Source organism: Rhea americana, unplaced genomic scaffold (assembly GCF_003343005.1).
Source record: "Rhea americana isolate MKP2758 unplaced genomic scaffold, rheAme1 scaffold_196, whole genome shotgun sequence".
NCBI classification, from domain to species: Eukaryota; Metazoa; Chordata; class Aves; order Rheiformes; family Rheidae; genus Rhea; species Rhea americana.
The window spans coordinates 387,566-409,475 of NW_028186105.1; the positions used below are offsets into that span (position 1 = coordinate 387,566).

Genomic DNA, 21,910 nt, shown 5'->3' on the forward strand with positions numbered 1-21,910 from the left:
GTTAGTTTGTCAATTAGAAGTTTATTAGGTAGTTGGATTGCRGTCTACTAACTCCCTATATCAGGAAGACAGATAGTGTAACAAGGGGATCTTTAATCTGCCACGAAAATGCTGTAATGAGATCTAAGAAAAGCTGGAGCTGCATGAATTCAGATGAAGCGAACTGTGGCTTTTTAATAGCAGTTGAGTGATTGAGAACAGTTAACTTTGGAGTGTGGTAAACTCCCAACTTTTGTAGATTTTAAAATGTGTAAATTTTAAAGATATGATATTTGTCTGTAATTTCTGCTCTTTGGTGGCTTTGTTTGTTTCACTTAAAACAAGAATTAATGTAGAAAAATCTTATATTCTTCATAGCTTATGTTCTTCAAGAGTTTAATGTATTAGTCTTGCCTTTTTTGGGGCTGCTGTCTGCACTGTCTATTGTTAGAGAGTTTAAAGTTCACTTGCAAAATATCTGTATCTTCCTCCATGRTCTGGAGGTCTCTGAAAACCTCTTCAGTGTAATCACTGTTAGAAATTTAAGCCATCATACATTTGGTTTATTGAGATAAGTAATTAATTGTGGTCAATTAAGCATAATTACATCAAAAATTACAACATTTTTATATCTATTTTCCAAATACCAAGTATCTCTTACTACTCATACAGGCTCCGAGAGTACCAGTGGTAGTACCTATTATACTGTCAAATCTGTTGGTAAATAAAACCTAATAGGTATAATACTTGGAATGAATCACATGAAAAATTAATTCCAGTTGGTGACTTAATTACTGATTTGTAGTTTAAATTCTCTAAGCTTTGCCTAATTTTGCTAGTGTTAACCTTTTGATTCATTTAATTTTAAATCAACTCATAATGTAGTCTTTTACTGTAGCATTCTGCTAAGYGTAAAATAATAAAGAGCTCTGTTGATGTGTTTGGGGAAAAAGACATATTAAGAGGTTTTTGYGCAGCCTGGAGATCAAAGGAAATGCTCAGCCATCCTGTCATGTCTCCAGTGCATTGCAGGCCATTAACTTCCATCCACTTACCTCTGCSTCTAGCCAAGTTAGTTTGATTAATGCATCTTGATCCTCAGGAGTCTAAACATTTGTATGCCAAGGAGTCTTACCTGTCTGATAAAGCCAGTCTGACTCCTTCTCTTTCTTAGCTTTGTCCCTGAAAACAGCCACAGTTAAGTTACTGAGGGAATTCTTGTTTTAGTATTTGCACAACAGAAACCAAGCAGAGATGTGTTAGCTTTTTTTGTTATTGATGTCAAGGCAATGGTCTGATAATGAAAACCTTTCCTCCCAGGACAAGGTGATCAGAAGATACTAAGGACAGGCAAAACAGCTCTATACACTCTCTCTTAAAAGTGTTATTTTATACTCATATCTGTTTTAAAGATTCATTTTCTGAAATGTAGATGTTCTTATATCCATATTCTATTAGCTGAGCAGTATTTGTGTATTTTTGCATTTGGGACCCCAACCCAATACTAATGTTATGTTATTATTATAGCTTGATTTTTTTCAATATCAAAAGTCTGGAATCAGGTTGACTAAAACCCTGGAATCAAGTCTCCTATGCACACTGTAATCTGATGAGCAACCTGGTCAGGGCCCTGAGGGCACTCTCAGGTCTTACTGTCCCTGCTCACCTCCCCTGGGGCCTCTCGCTGCCGTGCCCAGGCCCAGGACCCTACTTCAGACCAGCCTGGGGCCACTGGTCCCTGCCCAGCAGTGCTATAGTGGTGCCAGGCTCCAGCTCCACCATGACCCTGCCTCTGCTTGGCCATGGCCCTGCTGGTAACAACCTCAGTCCGCAGGCAACCATCCGGCCCAGCCTCGGCATACCCTGTCACCACAAGCTTCTTTGATGATTTGGACTTTTGGCTGAACTTTGCCATGATCTCTGGGCCTGCCCTGCTCACCTTGCCCRGGGCCAGAGGCATTGGCCCTGGCTGGTGAGGACCCTGCCCTGATGGCTATGTTACTGTGGTCGGGTATCAACTCCCTGTCCCTTAAGGAGCAGTCAGCCCTTGCAAGGCTCTGACGCATGTTCTGTTCCTCAGATAACCCAACATTTAGGTAGATAAACAGCAAAGTAAAATCTGGATAAAAAAACAACCCAACATAACTTAGCTATAATTAYTATGCTAGTTATTTAATTATTTTTTCCAAATTAACTTGTACTTTGAAGGACTTGGTTTTCTTCTGATTGTATTATTTTTCAGTGCTAAAACCTTGACATGGTCCCCAAAGCAGATTACTTAATCCAAGTGGTTCTAGTTCTGTCTGAGGGATAACAGTAGCAAGACTATGAATCTGTATCAGAGATTTGATCTTGATTTAACYCTTTTCATTAGGATTTCAAGAGGGAAGTTCATTAATGTGGGTAGATTCACAAAGGCTGGAAATTTTATAAAATTCTTTTACCCTGACAATAAAACAGGTTTATACAGCCCTTTCTTCAGGGGAATTCCAGTGTGATATAATAGTGGCTTCTGGCCATTAAGCTGAAGGGAATAGGATTGCATCTTAAGGAGGAGAATATGGTAACTGCTTAGACAGACCTTGAAGAAAATTTAGCAGGGTATATTGTGATTGCTTAGGCAGGAGTCAGGACAAAATGCAACTTTTTTTTTTTTTTTTTTTTTTTTTTTAGCAGAACTAAACTGAGATCTTTAGAGATCCCAAGAAGAAAGACTGGATGTGCATCTCATGGGGAAGCTAATGCTGGAGTACTGCACTCTATGTGGCTCTGGTTGTTAATTCATTGCTAACCCAGAATGGCTATTGCCCATTTCTAAGGCATTGGCACAACTTACATGACTTAGATGATATTGTCCATTCCATCGAAATATTTTCTCATCCTGATCATACTTCACTTTTAAATCAGTAGTGAGAGAATAGCGAACTTCTTGGGAAGTGATGTCATTTCTGAGCAGTGTTAGAGTCTGAAAGTACCTTTACTGGGATGAACAACAGCACAGAAAGTGATGACTTAAAAAAACATGGGGGAAATCTGTCTTCTATATGATGGTARTCCTAGGAGATGAACAGAAATGAAGCATGCAGTGAGATTTCAAAGGTCTCAGTCATTTCAGAAGACTTTAAACAGGAGATGGCAGAAACTGGTGGTGYGTTCTGATTGTGGCAGGAGCTCTCATCTTAAATAGATTATGCTTGCCGTAACTCCTTGTTTTGRTCTCTGCATAAAATATGCAACGCCCTCCCCCTTTCATCTGAGATACAGGCTTTTGCCAGTTTGAGTTGCTGCTTATTCTGCAGTAATAGCTATGGGCTATTGTGCAGCAGTTCAAGGCTGAGTCAGGTGAAGTATTTCCAGTACAAATAGTGTCTTGTTCTGCAGCATTCATGTTCTATGATGATATCTCAGCTGGAGCACAACACCATTTCCAGGGTCACCTGTGCCAAGGAAACATAAATTCAAACTAGAACAAGCAAAGAGAAGGGTTGTAGGGATCAGAGGGGAATGAGAATAGCCTCCATACAAGACGAGACAAAAAGAATTGGTTTGTTTAGCACTCATAGCTCTCCATAAATGTATCACGAGTGATAAATACCAGGGAGGCATAACAGCCACTTAAGGCTAGCGCAGGCACAAATATTAGTTTAAGGGAGAGTTTAGTATGCTATGGATTTGCTGTGGTTGCCTGCCAAGGAAAATTTCTGGGCCCAGTAACCTGAGAGGTTTCTCCATATCCTCTGTTTCCCAAATGCAACTTTGGTTGTGAAATCAGCCACATAGATAAGGAACTTCACTGAGTGAATAAGGTTTATTTAATGCCTAGTGCATAGTTTACGGTGTTAATCAGCTCAGTACTATTAAAGCTCAAAAGTTCTAAAATCCTTGGTAAGAAGGTAGAGCTATTAATCTTCCATGACTATAAGAATACAGCTTTTGTAGTTAAGAGCTGGCTTTGAAAAACTTCATGATCGTATAAATCGTTTGTACTGAGTTGCACTGTGATTTTTTTTTCACATTAGCTGTTGTAGGCATAGATATGATCAGGTGATCTGCACCTTTCAATTGCATACTGAGTCTGTCAAAYTCACTTTAATGGTGTGTCCTTCTGTGGAGTCTGTCATTTGGCAAGCAGTTCCCCAGAGGGAAAAGAGGGTGGCTTGGAGGCTTTTTTTTTTTTCTTTTCTTTTTTTTTTTTTTTTTTTTTTTTTTTTTTTTTTTTTAAATTTTTGCTGTAGAAAACATCTCTATTTCAGTCCTGTGGTGGGGAAGATGTTGGGGGAATGCTTAATAAGCACACTGCTGTGGGGTTGACATCTAGAGGATGTACCCTTGAAATGAGTTTCGATACCTTTCAGCTGTAATGCTTTACTGCCCTCGAACATGGTGCTCCRGTCCGCTGGGTTGTGTTAGATTAGTTCTTATTGTGACAATACTTTCTTATCTGTGCACTAAGATGAAATCATCTGTCTTCTCTCTAATTCATCTGGGGAAAAGATAAATCACTACATGTGAGGTCTGCAGAGCTCGTGATCAGGCTTTCTATACAGACACCATTTGCAGTGGTATAACTGTTGGTGCTACACTGGCCAAAAGGGCCYGCTTATGGACCTAACTTATATTTTCCTTGCTTTATTTATTAAGCTTTGTTACTCTCATACCAAAATACTGGACACTGTAGAAGAATCTACCCAGAGAAGGTGAGTTATACAGCATGGCTGCATGAATCAGCATGAGGAGCATGCGTGTCAGTTAAACCCTGGAGTGAAATTATAGTGCAGAAAGCTGTTGACAAGAGAACATAGCGTGAAGTAGGCAAAACTCCCTCCATGCAACTTCTCTCTGTTCCTTAATTTGCCCCCTGCTACACTGCATGCAATATGCACCCTTAAATGCAAGGCCATATATGTAACTAATGTTACGAACCTTTACAAGCACCAATTTCTCTCTGTTTTTATGTAGTCACTTGACAAATATATTAACTAATATTTGTTTCTTTTACTAGCAGCCCTTAAAGCAAAATTACTTAGATTACCAAAGTAGTCTGTGGGCCAGAATTTAAGGGGGGTGGGGAGTGATGGAATATATATGCTTCTATATTTAATAAAAACAACGTGCTTTAAATCGTTTTGGGTGCAGTGTAAGAATTTATGATGTCTTCAGCAAAGAAGCTTTTGATATATAAAAGTGAGAGAACAGGAAGAATTAGAAGTGGGAAAGGTAATACTAATAAGCATTGGGAGTTTATGCTTCATGGAATAAGGAAAATTTCTTAGGCAGTTAGGAAAATTTTCCCAGAGGTTGGTACAGTATTACAAAGTCTCATCATTTGGAGATCATGAAGAAGGCTCTCAAAATCGTGACATTATTATGACTGATGAGACCTGACTTCTTTTTATTTGCCTCCTGTACTTTCAGGGTGGAGCTTGTTTGGTGTTTTAAAACCTTCCTTTATTGCCATGAGGGCTGGGAATRTTTTGTTCTGAAACAAAGTGGAAGCTGAGCTTGTGTTTAAATAATGAAGCTGAGGCTTGGAAAAAACCCTCCTGCTATTGCAGCAGTCCTGATAAAATTAGCAGCCCTGTTGTGGCTCCTGTCTGTAGGATGCTTTGCACAGCTCTCTAAGCAGTTGTCTCCTGATGGAGGTAGTGGCACTTGTCCCCGACTGAATGGACTTGACATTCAAGATATCAGGACACTCTGAAAATGTGAACTGAGAGAAATGCCAGTGAGTTTGCGGCTGCACAGAACTACTGACTTGCAACTTTTGCCATTTCACATGGCTTGCCAGGCGAGCTTGCAGCTTCACTCTGATCCCTGAAATATGGTTAGGAAATCACCAGTAAGTCATGAGTCTGATCCAGCTATGATGCTGCTTGCTGTTTGTGCGCTTCCTTTGATCTGTTTCAGTTGACCTGTGATGATTAGATTGCTGCTGTGGCTCAAGCATTTTTGACTTGTTAATGAAATTTTCTGAATTTGGACTCCCATTGAGAAGCATGAGTTAAGTTTTGTGAAGGAAAGTTGAACTGTATTTTCAGATTTGCAAAAATGTGTTCAAGTTTTCTAGCCACATGCTTGGCCCCATTGGGATCACCCATACTTTAAAGGCATCAGAGCTTAGTTTCTTCTTATACTTGTACTGCAGAATCTCTGACAGCCTCTAATCCTTTCAGATTTCACAGTACACTCTGAAAATTGCAATTTCCTTCTCTTCTTTGAAACTAATTCTTATCATTTCTTGCATATGGTATTACAGCTGACAGTATATAGTCCTAGTATAGTCCTAGCCTGTGATGCTGTTTCTGAGTTCTTCTGCAGTGTATAAGTGACTTCAAATGGACTGTAAAGGTAGGTGCCACCAACAGGAAATCTCAGTAAATTTCCAAACGACAGTCAGTTGGGATCATGCTCTGTTTTGGCCACTGGCGACCAGCTGATTCACATTTTAACAAGCTATTGACTTTCCCATTTTAATTCTCTTATTTTTTGAATCGTCGGCTTTCTCCAAGCCTCAATGGGTGCCATTTCACTATTAATCATGCATTTTTTCTTTTACTTATGCATATGTTTCTACATATTTGCAGAGTTAGTTAAGAGGAAGCAGAGAATGTTAYTTCCAGCTGAAGCAGAGAAAGAAATTGTCAGTTTGGGCAAACAGTTACAGAGCAGGAATTCTAAAAATTACATGAAGTGATTGAGATAAATTGGGCAGTGAAAGCTTACTACCAGTAAGGATGATTATCACACCTTACTGGTATTTTCTGTGATCATGACACTCCCTGCTGTGCTGAGTAGGACAAGACAATCAGGCAGCATCTGAAGTAGCTTGGGCTGAGTTCTGATTTCCTGTCTAGGCTTAGCATCTTACCTGGTTGTAATGGAATTGTGTCTAATTTCTGTTCACATAAATAAGATCAGAATCAGCTTATTGTTTTCATTGGAAAGGTATTTGACATTGTCTACTTTCTGTGTTACAACATAGGACTTTTTCTTATTTGTTGGAAGGAACTAAATTATTATATTGGTTTGATTTTGATCTTTGCATATTGCAGTGCTGGTTTCATACAAAAGTCAAAGTATGAAGTTAAAGGATGATGTAAAATCTGACAGGACTGGGCCTCCAGAAATCCTTTTCCCTATGCCACGATAGCCTTAATTCTACCTGTCTTTTGACAGATGTGTGGCTGCACAGTTCTTAAAAGCTCAAAAAGATGGGACTCTGTGCTTAGGCAGCCTGTTGCAGCCCTTTCAGATTAATTTGCTGGAGAAAAAAAAAACTTGCAAGAGGGCACCTAACGCTCCTTGCTGCAGTGTTTGTTACTTCTCCAAAGCTGAAATTYGAAAGTAAAGGAACAGAGGTTGGACTGGAAACCAGCAGAAAGCTTTCCCACTTCAGCCAGGTGGGAGAGCAAGAACCCATCCTTTGTAGCAGAGAGTGTCCTTTCCTTTGGCAGTGCTGTCCATCGTAGCCCCGTGGCAGCAGGGACCAGTTAACTCCTTGGGCAGACATGTACACAGACTGCTTTTAAACTCATCATGGTCCTACCTAGGTGCCACTGTTCAGAGAGAGGATCTTGCATTGAAACACCTCCCTAAAGCAGGGTCATGTTGCAGGAAAACATCCACGGAAGGATATGCCTGGGTTGATGACTGCTCATGTAGTTTGGTCCTGGTTGGGAGATTTTCAAAGGATGCCTAGGTCAGAGGAAGCGGAGAGCATTCCCCTCCTTAGCCCYGTTCCTGGTGTACACACAGGCTTTGAGGACGCTGCTGTGCCATCCTCTGTGTGCTATCCGAGGACAGGAACATAACACCCAATATATCCCCTGGAAACTATGTCAGCTCCTGTCAATCAGCTGCTTAAAAAACAGATCCTTGGAAACGCTGGCTTTGTAAGGGCAGAATTACTGGTGAAGGGATTTAGTGTAGTACCACATATGTTATGTTGGCTGGCGTCATCTCCCCTTCTGTCCTATRAATATCATATCAAAAAGTAGCACAGCGTTAATTCCTGAGTGTGTTCATGCCAATTTTACTTGCTTTTTCTAATCAAATATTTACAAACTCACTTTGCTTTCTGGCATCATGAGGCAGCTCTCAGAAGGAAACCATTCATTTTCCACTGTACAGCGCTGGCTGATTAGATGCTTTGTGGAGGAAGAACTGATATGAAAGCACGGAAATGAAAACAGCAATGCTCCTGCCAAGCACTGTAGCCTGTTGCTATATGTTGCTTTCATTAGTTAACTGGTTATATTCATTTGTCCCACAATAGTGTTAGTGAATGAAGCTTATCAGAGAATTATTCGGGCTGTAAAGCAGAGTCCGGGAGTACAAAGCATGGCTTCCTTGCTGTCTCCTCTCTACGCTTCTGCTCCGGACACCAGAGGTCATCTTTTTACCGTTCATTTAAAGCCCTTTCTACACCAGCTGTGGCATCTGGTCACTACAGACTAGGAGGAAGCAAACCCGAAGATCCAGCCCTTCTCCAGGCCAAACATGGCTTGTCAGGATGTTTCTAGCATTGCAAGAAGGGTTAAGATAGAAACCTGGAGGATAGGATAACTCATGTTGCACTTATCTCAGCAGAGCTAATTTCTCTGAGCAGAGCAGAGAGAATTTGTAAAATCCTGAAGAAAATCTATGTGAAGAAGTGTTTTCGGCAGAGATGAARCTCATGAGACATCCAAACTCCTCTTAGCTTTCCATTGCTTTTTTGTTACTGCACAATAAAAATACATATTCTCCAGTGCAACATTTTTCTCAGCTGATCCCTATATAGGGAACTCAATCCTCATTCTCCATTCTTCATTTCATGCTTGGTAGTACTCACTAAGCTTCCTAACTATCGTAGTCAGGAATGTCTGAATTTTAACCTCCACTGACTCTTATTGTAGGTCACTTTAGGTTAAGAGCCTATCAAGAATAATTCAAAAATTCTAGACTTTGAAAAATAAGTACAGCCCAAATTTTCAGTCTATAAACACTTGTAAAGCTGAAAGAGTATGAAAACCTCTGTACCATTTTTTTTTTCCTCTGAGTGCTGCGTGTTTTGTGCTCAGGGATATCACTTTGCTGAAATTCAGGTGAGAGATGGAAAAAGTGAGTTTTAGGATATTATGGGATGAAGTCAACTACAGATGGTAGAAAGGGGATTTAGGGATGGTTAGACCTCTATCAGGGAGGAATCTAAGCTGTGAATCATATAACTAGCTTTGGGTTGTGTCTTCAGCAGCTCTTCTTCACTTCAGTTTCCTCAGCTATAAGATAAGGGAGAATACTGCTTTCCTTGAGGGCAATTTGAGGCTTACTCTGTGTGAAGTACTGGCTAATCTATGCATCCAACTTGCTATGAAGATAATGAGTTTTGCAACATTATCACACTGGATTTAGATCATTGCTAAATTTTACCAAGTGGCTGCCATCAGAAAGAATGTCATCTGCAATAAAAGGAAGGTGGCATGTATTTGTTCCAAGAGCCTTGACGGAGTCAGCTGAGTTATTCTCATCTGAGTCTGCCACATATAAGAGCACTGACTCCTATAGTGATAGGAGGCCCAGTCCAAATGGGAGTCACTGATCTACTGTAGCTCCTCTCGTCAAATAGTGCCTAATGAAGTGGTTTCTGGTACTGCATGAGACATCCCTATAAAGGGACAGTTATATCATCATTTTTATTGTGCGGTGAGGATTCAAAAGAGAAGACAGCAYAGTAGATTCTCAGAATGCTGTTGTATGGTCAGGTGGTAGATGCCAAGAGCTCTGAAGTTTGGAGATGTTTGGTTAAGTGCAGAGCCTTCCTGGGCAGCCTTAGTGCGTTAGATTGTWTGTTTGTACCCAAGCTATCAGACTGTGGTCAGAAGAACAGGATCATCACTGCAAAATACTGGGAGCTGATTTTCATGTTGCAACACGTTATTTTTTTCTGTGAAGTGTCTGAGTGTTTTGTTGTGTTCAGTTTCCCAGGCATGTTACCTTCATCTTGCCCAGGGTCTGATGCAGCCCCTTCATGTACATTGGAGATGTCCAGCTGTGCTCTTTCCCCCATCCCACACAGGGTAGGAGAGTGATGTTCTGGAGCAACACATGCTTCCTAGATGYTCTCAAGCCTCTTTCTCTGCTCCAGAGAAGGTGGAGGGAAGCCAGATTGCCCAGGAAGCAAGAAATAATAGGGAGCTAACCCTCCACTTTAACTCCCACAATTAATCAACCTGCTTTTGTTATCTGGTCAAAGGATTGCAACCTGTTGCTTTTTTCCCATATACTTAGACAACTGGCTTTATTTGGGTTTAACACAAAAAGAAGTACTTTCATTTTAATTCARCTTTTTAGAATATTAATAGTTTTACTCTGAAATCTACTTTTAGAAGCTCTTAAAACCCATTTAGACTAATGACCAATCATCTGCTTCACAGATATACTTCAGACTCAAAACATTTCATGCACTAAAAATAAAACAATCCAAAAAAAAAAAAATTACTGTGAGAAGGACTGATTATCTGGTGTGTATACTAGCTGTACACAATGAGACATGCGGAAAGGTACAGTCCTGGCATAATGGTCTGAGGATGGCTGCTGCACACAGAAGTGGGGAGAGGAGCATTTGGGACTTGGGAGATGCTTAACCACAAACTGGTTAGGCATCTAGACAGTATTCTGGAAAGATATAACTGTTTTTATGCCCTGTTTTTATTCTCTTTCCTAAGCATCTGATGCTGGGAACAGGATAGGCACAGATGTCTGAGCTGTTAGGGCAGCTCTTATATTCACTGTTGCTTGAAGTACATACCTGTGCAAAGCTGACTGCAGGGTAGCCTGTGTGTGTAACGTGTTRCTCAGCTGTCTCTTTGCCCCTCAGTCAAATCTGGCTCTTCTGCCAAATGTTTTCAGAAGTTCTCTAAGCAGCTGTATCATTTCTGATTGCCTCCTCCGTGGTCTGGTCTGTACATGTCCACCTCTTCAGGCATCTGTCTGCTTTCAAGAGGCTGCAGCACCATCATAAAACACTAATGTTTCTTTCCTTTAATTATGGAATACATAAGCATCTCCTGCAGTGCCCACATCCCCTTCAGAGCTCATCAGGTCAAAAATACTTGGATGCAGGCAGCCTGGCTTGTTTGCAGTTACAGCAGGCTGGTGTGATTATCCAGAGGAGGCACATTTATAGATGTCCATTTGTTGCCCAATCCTGGAGATTTCAGAGCAGCGTGTGGCTGTTGGAAACCACTCACTGCTAAGAAGCGTTTGGCCACTTGATGGCACTCTTAAATATTTTGTTGGTGGCAAATGCTGTTCAAGTATCTCAGTTTTTCAGGGCAGTGATAGAGGAAACAGACCCTCAGGCATTAAATGGTGAAACACTGTTAAGACCGTGGCCTAAGCTGACCAAAACAAGAAAGACAGGAATAAGAATTCAGTTGTTTGTGCTGATTGCTGCCAAATATGTAACAGTGGGGTGAGCACTTGCTTACTTTCCCAGCTCCAGAGCACTCTGCATGTTCTCCCAGATGTTGGGACTGGGAAGTATCCTTCACTCCCTCAATTCTGAGGACCTAAGGGTCATGGAGATTGAGTCACTTTGAGTCAACATCTGAAGTCCTCTCCAAGGTGTGAGAGAAGGGAGTCATGGTGGACACAATGAAGCAGCAAAAGATCAGAACTCTTAAGAAGCGAACCTCTGAGAAAGCTGGACAATGAGGCTGAAGTGCTGAAGCTTTTACCTCTAGAAAAAAGCTTTGAGCAAAAAATATTGAGCAATGTTTGGAAGTGATGTATGGGACCTGAGCAAAGTGCATCAGAATACTAAGTGTGAAGTTAAAAAAGTCACCAAGTCCTGGAGGCATTCTGGAAAGTGGAGCTTGGGACTTGCTATTCTGTGGTTGCACTGGCTTTTCTCCATATTATTGTGAATGCATTATGTGAAACTATTAGTCTGTCTGTCTCAGGGATAAAACATAAATGCAGTGCTGTTGATGTTATTGATATATGGAACTTTTATAGCCCCATCTGTCACTCCCTTTTCCTCCCCATCTGTGATGTGTATCCTCAGAGGTGCTGTGAAGTGAAGCATAGAGAGGAAAGGACTGAGACCACATTAGCCAGTCTTGGCAGAGCTAGGTCTGGAATACAAATCTCCAGTTCCTCAGCTTGCCCCTTCATCAGATGGACAATCTTTTGCTATTGTATGAATATCTTCAAGGTGTAAATTAGCATTCGTAACATAGGGGCAGTTGCACTCTTAGTATTTGCATTGTGAAATTAAACTTTTTAAAGTACATTATTTAAAGGAGCAGATTTAAAAAGAAAATTCTGGTGCCTGCTAGACCTATCATGCAAAACCCTGTCTGATCTGAATGAGAAAAGTCTGGTTTTACATATAACACTGAAAACGCAGCCCAGGTTATATTCCTTCTCTTTTCTAATGCTCACCTGCTCTCCTTTATGTGAACTCCAGGAAAACTGAGCTGCAAGTCCAATGGTCCTGCTGTTTTCAAGGAGGCACTGCCTCTTTTCATCCCTTTCTCTCTTGTTCTTGTCTGCTCATGAACCTCTGCTCGCCAATGCAATGGCAAAGAGTGCATCGTTCCAGGCATTTTCTGGAGCTCTCATTTCTGCTGGCCCAGATGACTGTAGTGTCTCTTGTGTTACTTTGCCAGACAATATTTTAGAGTAAGATACACATGCACCTGACAGCTTGTTTCCTTAAAGGTTGTTTTTATCTATCAGTCTGTTTTCTTAGATGTATGGTTTGCTTCTGATGGGTGTGGAGCCCACAGCAGTTATTAGGACTATGACACGGCCTCAGGGTGTATATAAATACAACCTGTCTTGTCACCTGTCGATTTTGTCTTTTCTGAAATGTCCAAAAAACTTAGAAAATCAATTTTTCTCTCTCCTATCTGAACAGCAAGTTCTGTACTTCCTAAACAGACCCACAGCTGATAACATTAGCTTGATCAGAAATACCAGGAATTAGTCCCGCAATTGGTGAAAGATGTCAGGCAAGATGTTAAATGATGACTTCCAAACATCTGAATTAACAGAAACCAAAATGATCTACGATTTGCCTGCACCAGACTGATGGGATCCCTCAGAGCTTGCAGATCTTGCAAAGTCAGTGTTGCTGTCTGCAGGATGTGTCCATTTTTCTCAGGGGTGGGAAATGTCTCTACTCACTGAGTTCAGCCAAATGCAGGTGGTCTCAGCAGCGGGATTCAACTCCCACTGACAGATGTCACAAAATAAATGCTGGTCAAGTTATTATCTGATACAGTTTCTCTGAGGGGGTGCTGTGAGATCAGCAGTAGGCCTGGAGCTAGGCATTATTTTCGTTGGTCCTCTGGTTGGAAATACGAACTCACAACCGACGTGTAGCTGATGAAGAAGCAGGTGGAGTTGTAAATCATACTGGGAACAGGGCTGTTGTACACAGTGATTGATCTGTTGTTAAACTGGAATTATTCAAACCGAATGCATTCTAATGCAGACAAACATAACATTATACCTCTATAAACAAGCAGGAGTGCCATGTCGTGGAGAGCAGCAGCTCTAAAAAGATAGGCTTTTGTGAGCAAACACTGAATTTGAGTTCTCAATGTGATATTTTGGCAAGGAGGGCTAGCATGATCCTGGAATGCAAACTGGGAGTCTTGAGTGGCAGCAGAGATATGATTTAAGCATTAGTGAGACTAATGCTGGAATATTGTGTGTGGTTCTGGAGCCAACATTTTTTGAAGGAGGCATAAAAAATGAAAACAGTTCAGCAAAGAGCCTCAAGCTGATTCAAGTGCTGCAGAAGATGGTTTAGGGGTGAACAGAGGACAATATCCAGCTGAAATCCAGATTGCAAATGAATTTTACCCACCCTTAACACAAATCCCAGTCATGTGACGTATTCTGCGTTTCTGTGGAAAGCCCTTTTTTTTCCTACTTCTCTCCTAGTCTGTTGAAAAGCAGCTTTCTCTTCACAGCTGTGAAGACAGTGCCTTGGTCTGGTGTGACAAGGCTCGTGTTGGTTCCCTGCTTCTTGCTTAAGCAGGTCTCTGTATGCAGAACTGGTAGAAGTAAGTGAGACTATTGAGGAGTTCAGTCTGTGAAGGTTATCGAAAACAGGCTGAAAGGTGACAGGCRTTCAGTTTCTAAGTATCTTAATGAAGAGAGAACACCAGATAAGAAAGAAGTCCTTAATCCAGCAGAGAGAGGCCTAATAAGAATTAACAGTGGGGAGGAAAAGCCAGATAGGTCAAATGAAAAATTAGCTGCAATTTTTAATCACTCAGAGTGATTAAGCACTGAAGCAAACTACCCAGGAACACAATGCCTTCTCAGACTCTTGATGTCTTCCAATGAGGAATGTGTGTACTCGCCAAAAAAAAGTTACAGAACTCAAAACAGTACATACCAGTGACTTTTGTGGGCTGTGATATAAAGAAGGCCAGGCTTTTCTGGCGTAAAGTTACGTTACAAATTAATGAATTCTCAAAACTTTTTTTTTTTTTTTTTTTTTTTAATAGGCAGGGGTGGTTTTGAAAGTTCTGTGTTAGTCTTTTTCCGAACCACAATGTGGTTCAGAGCCACAGTGTATCAATACAGTAATATACACGAGTGCATCTGGGCGTTCAGAGGGAATAGAAACACAGGAGGCATCAGAGATCCCTGTTGGGATTTCTCAGGGATCCTGGGGCAGSGCCACTTTGAGCAGACCCCTGTGACATCCTAAGTTCTGCTCCCCGTTCCTCCAGCTTGCTGACATGCCTTTGGCAGTCCRCTCCACGGGCCTTTCTCACTCTCTTGGCAATAAAAAGGAGATACATGATTTTTCTGAACTCCTTCTCATTTTCCTAAACTGTTGGCATACAGTGGAGCTCGAAGTGCCAGCCACTTTTCCTTCGGGACGTCCCTTTCGAAACTACAGTGTAGAGTGGAGCTGGCTGAGCTATTTAAGCAAGCTAGGAGAGAGTCTTGCTGAAGCAGCACAAGCTTATTCATCTCGCTTTGCAGCAGGGTAGATTAGGCAGTGCTCAGTGCCACACTGCCCAGGTTTTACTCACTGGTAGAGGAAAAAAGTGCTTTGAGAATTCATTAATTTGTGGCTTGCTCAGTCATCTCTCTGTGCCACACAGGCTTATGCTTAGCCTGTGCTCAGGGTTTTATAGGTCTCTGTTTGCTTGGGAAAATTTGCTGGCCTGTAGTAAACCTCTTCTGTCCTTTAAAGATTTTAAAGGCATGTAAACAACTGAGCCACTTCTCTGGGTACCACAACTTTTGTCTTTGAAACAGATCTCTGCAGAAGAGATCATATTACCGGTGCTCTGGTGTAAAGCACAGTCAGCCCATTCCTTTGGCTTCTCAGAAATTTAAGCCAAAAGGAGGGAGGCCCAGCCAACAAGCTCATCAAAGCATGGATATATTGAGGAAAGGAAAATATGTGTGCTTGTGCAGCTGTGATGCTCAGAAACAAGTACCTGCTCACAGTTGTGCTTCCTCATGTTACTTTTTCTTTTAGATGGGATCTCGGAGGAGAAAGGACAGATTTTAAGCAGCAATGTTTGCTTTTAGTGTGGTGATTTCTTGGCTTGAGTCATATCAGCTAGACAGCTTGGGGTCTTCATTTATAAAAAGCTGTGTATCATAGGATTTAAGATGTAAGGTTGCAGTATTTGGGGGTTTTGGATCCTCCAAAGAGAGAATAATTTACCATTTTATCAAATAAGAATCTGTAGCATTGGCTTCTTGTGTAGTAAAAATCTCTACTTTGACTGATGATGACTGAGGGTCCTCACTTTGAGATTTACTGTGCTAATGCAGGATTTACCACAAGCATTATGGTTTCTAACTTGAAGATACTGTTGCATTGAGCTGACTGGTTCCACCCACCAAGCATTTCTTAAGAAATGGATGAAATCCATGTGCGCCTGATGGTCGTTGCTGAACCAAAAGAGAAGGGTTTTTTCTGTTCAACAAACAAAATACTTTTATATGATGTTCAGCATTTATTGGTGCTTTTAAATTCAACTGAAGGAAAATATAAATGAAAAATCTAGTAAAATGGACATTTAGCAAAATACCAGAATGAAACATTTAGATGTTTTTCACTTTTTTTTTTTCATCATGTGGTGATGCCACAATTATATCCCGAATCATATTGCTATAACTGAATTTGACTTTTTCTGAAAAAGGGTTTGGGCTGAATCTGCCCACCTCTAAGTGCAAATGCAGATGAATATTTTATACAGCAGTAACAGTTGGTTTGAAAGCTATTTTGATTACATGTAATGCTTACAGACTCAGCTCTCCAGGTTGAGCCCAGTATTAATATTATATGCTRCTTTCATTAGCAAAGCTTTTCTTCCCACATACCCTTGTTCTGTGACAGGATCTGAAATTTAACCTCCACTCAAATGGACATTTAGGATCCTCATCACATACAGTTCTTCCTCATTAGGGCAAGAGTCTGTTTGCCGTCTTCTTACTACTGTGCTGCCTTGTGTCTTCCTGAAAGTAGAACGACTCCTGCTGGCATGTTTTTCAGAACAACCATCAAGTATCTCGGTTATTTCCAGGCTTTGTATCTTGGAAGCATCCATAATAGTGCACAGCAGCATCGAGTAGAGGAGCTGTCTCAGCTCTCCAGCTGCTGCTACTTCGGCTCTGCACCCTTTGCTCCGCTGCATGGTGTAGACTCTTTTAACATTGCTTCACTAAGTAACCAACATCTTGAGAGCTGGAGTACGCAGGATTTGGAGCAGGCTGTAGTGCTCTTCCAGGTTTTASGGAAACACACAAACCTTCCACTTGAAAAATCCGTGCATTAAAACTGTTACTTGGATATGCTACTTTGGTTATGTGCTTTCTGGAATATTGAATATTGCTAATGAAATCAGCTTCTATTTTTCATTTATTAAAGAGGATGTTGGTATGTCACATCTTAGGATTCTGGATGAGAATTCACCGTTCCCTAAATGGATTTATATGCTTATTCTCCGGTGGTTATTGTTTTACTGGGATTTGTATGCCATGCTCTAGTGTTAATTGTGGATTATTCTCATCACTTTGCCTTTCATCAGAAATAGGCTCTATATTAGCAAACATWTTATCTAGGCTTATCTGAAGTATTCATGTATCTATGATTTAACCTATATCCAGTGTATTTCATAACACAAAGGAGGGAATGGGTGGGAGTCGGGTCTTTGCCCTTACAGTCAGTGGAGCCAGGAGAGTAAGTCAGCAGACCGAATATAAGGATCTTCTCTAAGGTGAGTTTTCTACACTCAGTGAAGTGAATTGATTGATCTCTACTGATCGCAGTGGGAGCTTAGGCTCTAAGCAAACTGGCAGACAGCCACCGGTAGATCTGCATTAGGAGTCTTAATCTGCAAATTGAATCCTGTATGTCACCCCTGTTAGAGCTTCTTCTAAGGCCTTGCTTTCCTCTTTGAGGCTAACTTTCTCCAGGTAGATTTGCTGATGCTACTGAAGTGTTTTACCACAAAAAGGCCCTGCTCTGTCCCATCAGTTAATTGAGGAATGAGGCTGGCCTGTAATCCTGCCAGATCAACAAAGAGGCACCTCCAGAAAACAGTTCAGGTCTTTAGTGGGCTGACTCAGTCCCTGGAGATSTCTCTCTGCTGTCTGTGCACAGCTTGGTGTCCTCAGACAGAAAGTGAATGTGTACTGTGGACTCTTTGGAATATGCCATGTTGTTCAGCACATTCCAGGAGAAACTAGAGCAAGAAATGAGTTCCGTCTAGCAGATTTGACTTCCTAGATACTTCCCCTGTGAGTCGCTCCTAGTAGGTCGCCTGCACAACCTTGCAGCCTTGTTTCTTCTGCTGAGGAGAAGAGGGATTCTTCTTTATCTGAACCTACACCCTAGGACCTAGACTTAGTGACGTTTTGMTTACATTAGTTTGCTAAGAACAAAGGCAGTTCTATGAATTTGGAGAAGGATAGCGCAGATCTCTGACAGAAAGCAAGTTTATTTTCTTTTCAGCTAGAATTCTAGGAATAAGCTCCCCCCYTTTCCAAATAATATGTTAAAAATCATTGTTTGGGTTCTGGTACTTCTAAAACGATGCCAGTATTGGTATCTCACACTTCTGCAAAGTAAGGAAACCTTTTCCCCTGCCTGGCTCTGGTCTACAGAGGATCCCATGAGAAGGAGCACTTTGTACTTCAAAAGTTAGAACATGTCCAAATGAGCTGCACTGATAGTTTTGTTGATGTATGGGTTACTTTACTAATTTTTCAGATGTTCTTCATATGGCCCTGATAAGTTTGAGGGAAGCAACATCTGTATCTACAGGCTGATTTAGGAACAGCTCACTGCCAAGGAGAGTTCTTTGAAATTAATGTTATCTCTGGGTATGCACTTACCAAGTCGTTATCCTGCAGGCYGGTCAAAATGTTAGGCAAGATAAGAAGTACTTTTAAGAGGGTGACTATTCTGGAAATACAACATATAGTAGCTGGTCGAAGCACAAAAAAGTGGTAAGTTTGTTTCCCATATGCTACATGCCAAAGCAAAAAATAGCACTTGGAAGGATGGCTAGGATTCCCTGAGAGAGAGCACTGTTTTGATAGGTTAGGAAAGCTCCTTCTTTACTTCTGGGGAGCTTTTCTGCATCAACAGCTTTTATACCCCTTTAAAAGAGTTTGGAAATTATTTTTTAGACAAGCAAAAAACCTAAGAACTGCAGAGGACAGTCCGGACATGATAAAAATGAAAGAAAAATGGCCTTGCTGAGAACAGGGAGAGCTAATTGCAGACTGCARAAAGGAAAGGTAAAAATAAGTGGAAAAGAAAATGGAAATATTCAGCAAAAGAGAACTTTTTTGCAAAATAAGGAGAAGATGTTGGCTATAAATTGAAAATAAAGCTGCAGTGACTTGTGCATCGCACAGTTATGTGTAATGGCAGTGGATGTGATTCTGTGTACRTACTTAAATGACATGTTTTTCTCTGAAGAAGCAGAAGAGGCTGTAAATATCAAACACTGCCAATACWGAAATTGAAATGCATCTATCCTTGGTTCTGTCTCCGTGTGTGCAATGTTAATGAAATCCAAACTCAAAGAAGTAAGTGTCCAGGAGTTTTGAATGCATTTGCCCTCCAAGGTCTCTCAATTTTCCATTATAGAAACAAGCTGCAAAAATAATAGTTTTTCTGCGCTAGCACATTGTCCCCATGTCCTGGGGCTGGCATATCGCTGGAGAAAAGGCTGTTCAGATCTAGGCACCCCAACATGACTGTTCAGTCCTGTAATTGAAGTCTTTCCCACATGATCTTGTGTTCAGATTGATTTTAGGCATAGGTCAGTGCTGTCGGATCATATGTCTCAATAGTAGAAAATCTGGAAAACTGATATGACAGTGAAACTCTTTGCTTAGATGACTTCATGAAACAGAGCCGGGGCATGCTCCTGCTGTACACCATGAAGAACCCGTCCTTCCCCGAGTACATCTTCAGCAGTGAGAGTGGCATCATGTGTCTGGACATCCACGGTGACCACCCCCACCTCGTGGCAGTAGGCTTTTATGACGGCAATGTGGCCATCTACAACCTGAAGAAGCCAAGCTCCCAACCTAGCTACAAGAGTAGTGCTAAGTCAGGAAAGCACACGGACCCAGTGTGGCAGGTAGGCATGCTTTTCCTTTCCTCTAACTTGTCTTTTAATTGTGCTGAGTTTGGGCACAGCAGGGAAAAGTGCTGTAGAGGCAGATGTGTTGGTTTAATATAGGCATTAGTGGCTGATTCAAATGTGATACTTAAAATTACTTTGGAACTATACAGAAATGTAAAGAAATTGGATGAATCCTTGGTCCTCAACAGAAACTAAACATGTGAGCAAACCTCTGCTTTAAATAATTATTTCTCATTAATTTTCATTATTTTAAAATGACTTCTGTTTGGGGAGGAACTAGTCTCTTCTGTATATACTAGCTTTCAATGCTATTTATTTTCCAAATACAAACTCAAAGGGCAGCCACTAATGAGCAGAGTGTAAARCACATAACTGGTCCTAAAAGAGACCTGTGCTGGGACCCAGCTGGCCTAGGGACAGCTCCTCATGAAACTAGCTGCTGTTGGGATTCAAAATGCAACTCTGTCATTGACCTTGAAGAGTTCTAGTGAATTAGGTATTGTGATGTGCAGGTGATGCTCTTGAACTAATGCCTTTTAAAATACCTCCCTGGCATCTGTTACAAAGAGTCTCCAGACAGAGGGTATTGGAAAGGGCTAGGATGAATATATTGTTACATCCAGCTGGCTTTATAGCTATGTCTACACTGTAACTTGAGTTAAAATTGGAGCACTGGAAGGAGTGTGTGCTTCTGATCTCTTTCAGAGCAGCACAAGTGTGCCAGCACAGATTTCAACACGACCTTTATGAGCCTGCTGAGGTCCAGGGGTGTGTTTTCGGTTTGCTGCCCGGGGCTGCAGATGTTACCACCAAAACTATTTCTGTCACCTGTGTTAGGCACTCATACCTCTAGGCACACTGTTGAAGTTCCTTGTTCTTTGGCACTTGCCATACATAGGTTGTCCCTGCTATTATGGCCTTTATTATTGCATCTTCCAATAAAAGTCCAAGAAACAAAGGGATCTTGATGGACCTGCAGATGAATGCAGGACTTGCCGAGAGCAAGACTGGTGCTTGCTGTAAACAGGGAGTTTATGGACAAATGCAACATTTCTGAGAAGGCTTAAATTTTAAAATTATTACTTATTTGGCCAAAGCTTTTCTTCTATGAAACACCTTCAGCTCTTCTTTCAGGTTTACTTGGGATCCCCAGCCATGGTTGTTATTATCATATGATGTATCATATGAACACATTCACACACACTCACATATTCACATTACAGAGGGCAAAGAATTGCAAGCTCCTCCCATTGCCGTAGTAATAAGATGATTGCACAGCAATCAGAAAAACTCGTACCTCTATTGGAAAGATCTGAACTGTAGGCATTTGTCAACATCAGCCAAAAAGGTTAGAAAGAGTTTTTGAATTTCGTTTCATGGGAGAAAAACAGGCATGAAGGATGGTTTGTTCAGCTGAGACTGGATTATTATTCCTCCTTCTGCACTGAAAGGTTCCAGAAGATGATGGCTTCTCAGATTTAGTTCAAAGATGCTCTGTTTCTCCCCACACAAATATCCCAGGTAGTCTGAATGCCTCTTTGTCTAGACTACCTTGTGCAGTTCTCACTTTTATGGTGATTGCAAACCCATGACTTTAAAGAATGATTAGAAAAGTAACAAAAGCCTCCCCAAAAAATAAGAGTCTTGTTCTTTGGACTGTTTGGTTCATTCTTTTTGAAACAATACAGTCCCCTTCACAATAGAAGCAAAATGGGAAGTTTGTAAAGCAGCCTGACAGTTCTTTTCTTTGCCATTTCATCTTCAATGACTTAGTAATATCTCAGTAACTTTGCATAAAACAAAGGCAGTGTAACAYAGCCTATTATTAAGACCAAAATAATGTAGTACAAATTTTCTAATTCTATTACCTAAGAATGAGGTTGTCTGCCTAATACTGGCCCCCATTTCGTAAAGTGCATAGCAATGGCTTCTTATGTATTTGACAAGAGTTTTCTATGTATTAAGTCCTACTGCAGTGAAATAATAGAAAATTCTGTCTTGTTTTAAATTATATACTTCTAATCTTTACTACTAACTGATTAAATTCCAAAACCAGAAAGGAATAAACACATACATAGACATAAACACATAYGTAGACACATGGATACATATGTATTCAGTGTTGTGTGGCTAATRTAGTTACCAAAACCTTCAGTCTTAAAGATAAAATAAAACTGGAAATGATCTCCCAGCTCCCAGTGAGTTCAGGCCTCTGCCTTTGACTGTGTGGTACAAGCTGACTGAACGCCAGCTTAAAAGCAGTGAGCTCCTGGGAAGCTGTGTGAAAC

General features: G+C 41.0%; 1 protein-coding gene across 1 annotated transcript in view; it reads left to right on the forward strand.

Annotated features, from left to right (window-relative positions):
• DNAI1 (dynein axonemal intermediate chain 1) overlaps positions 1–21,910 on the forward strand; it is a 137,439-nt gene that overhangs the window by 36,053 nt on the left and 79,476 nt on the right. Inside the window, exon 13 of the mRNA XM_085303022.1 lies at positions 19,369–19,616. Coding sequence (XP_085159148.1) covers positions 19,369–19,616 — 248 coding nt within the window. The remainder of the gene's footprint in view (positions 1–19,368; positions 19,617–21,910) is intronic.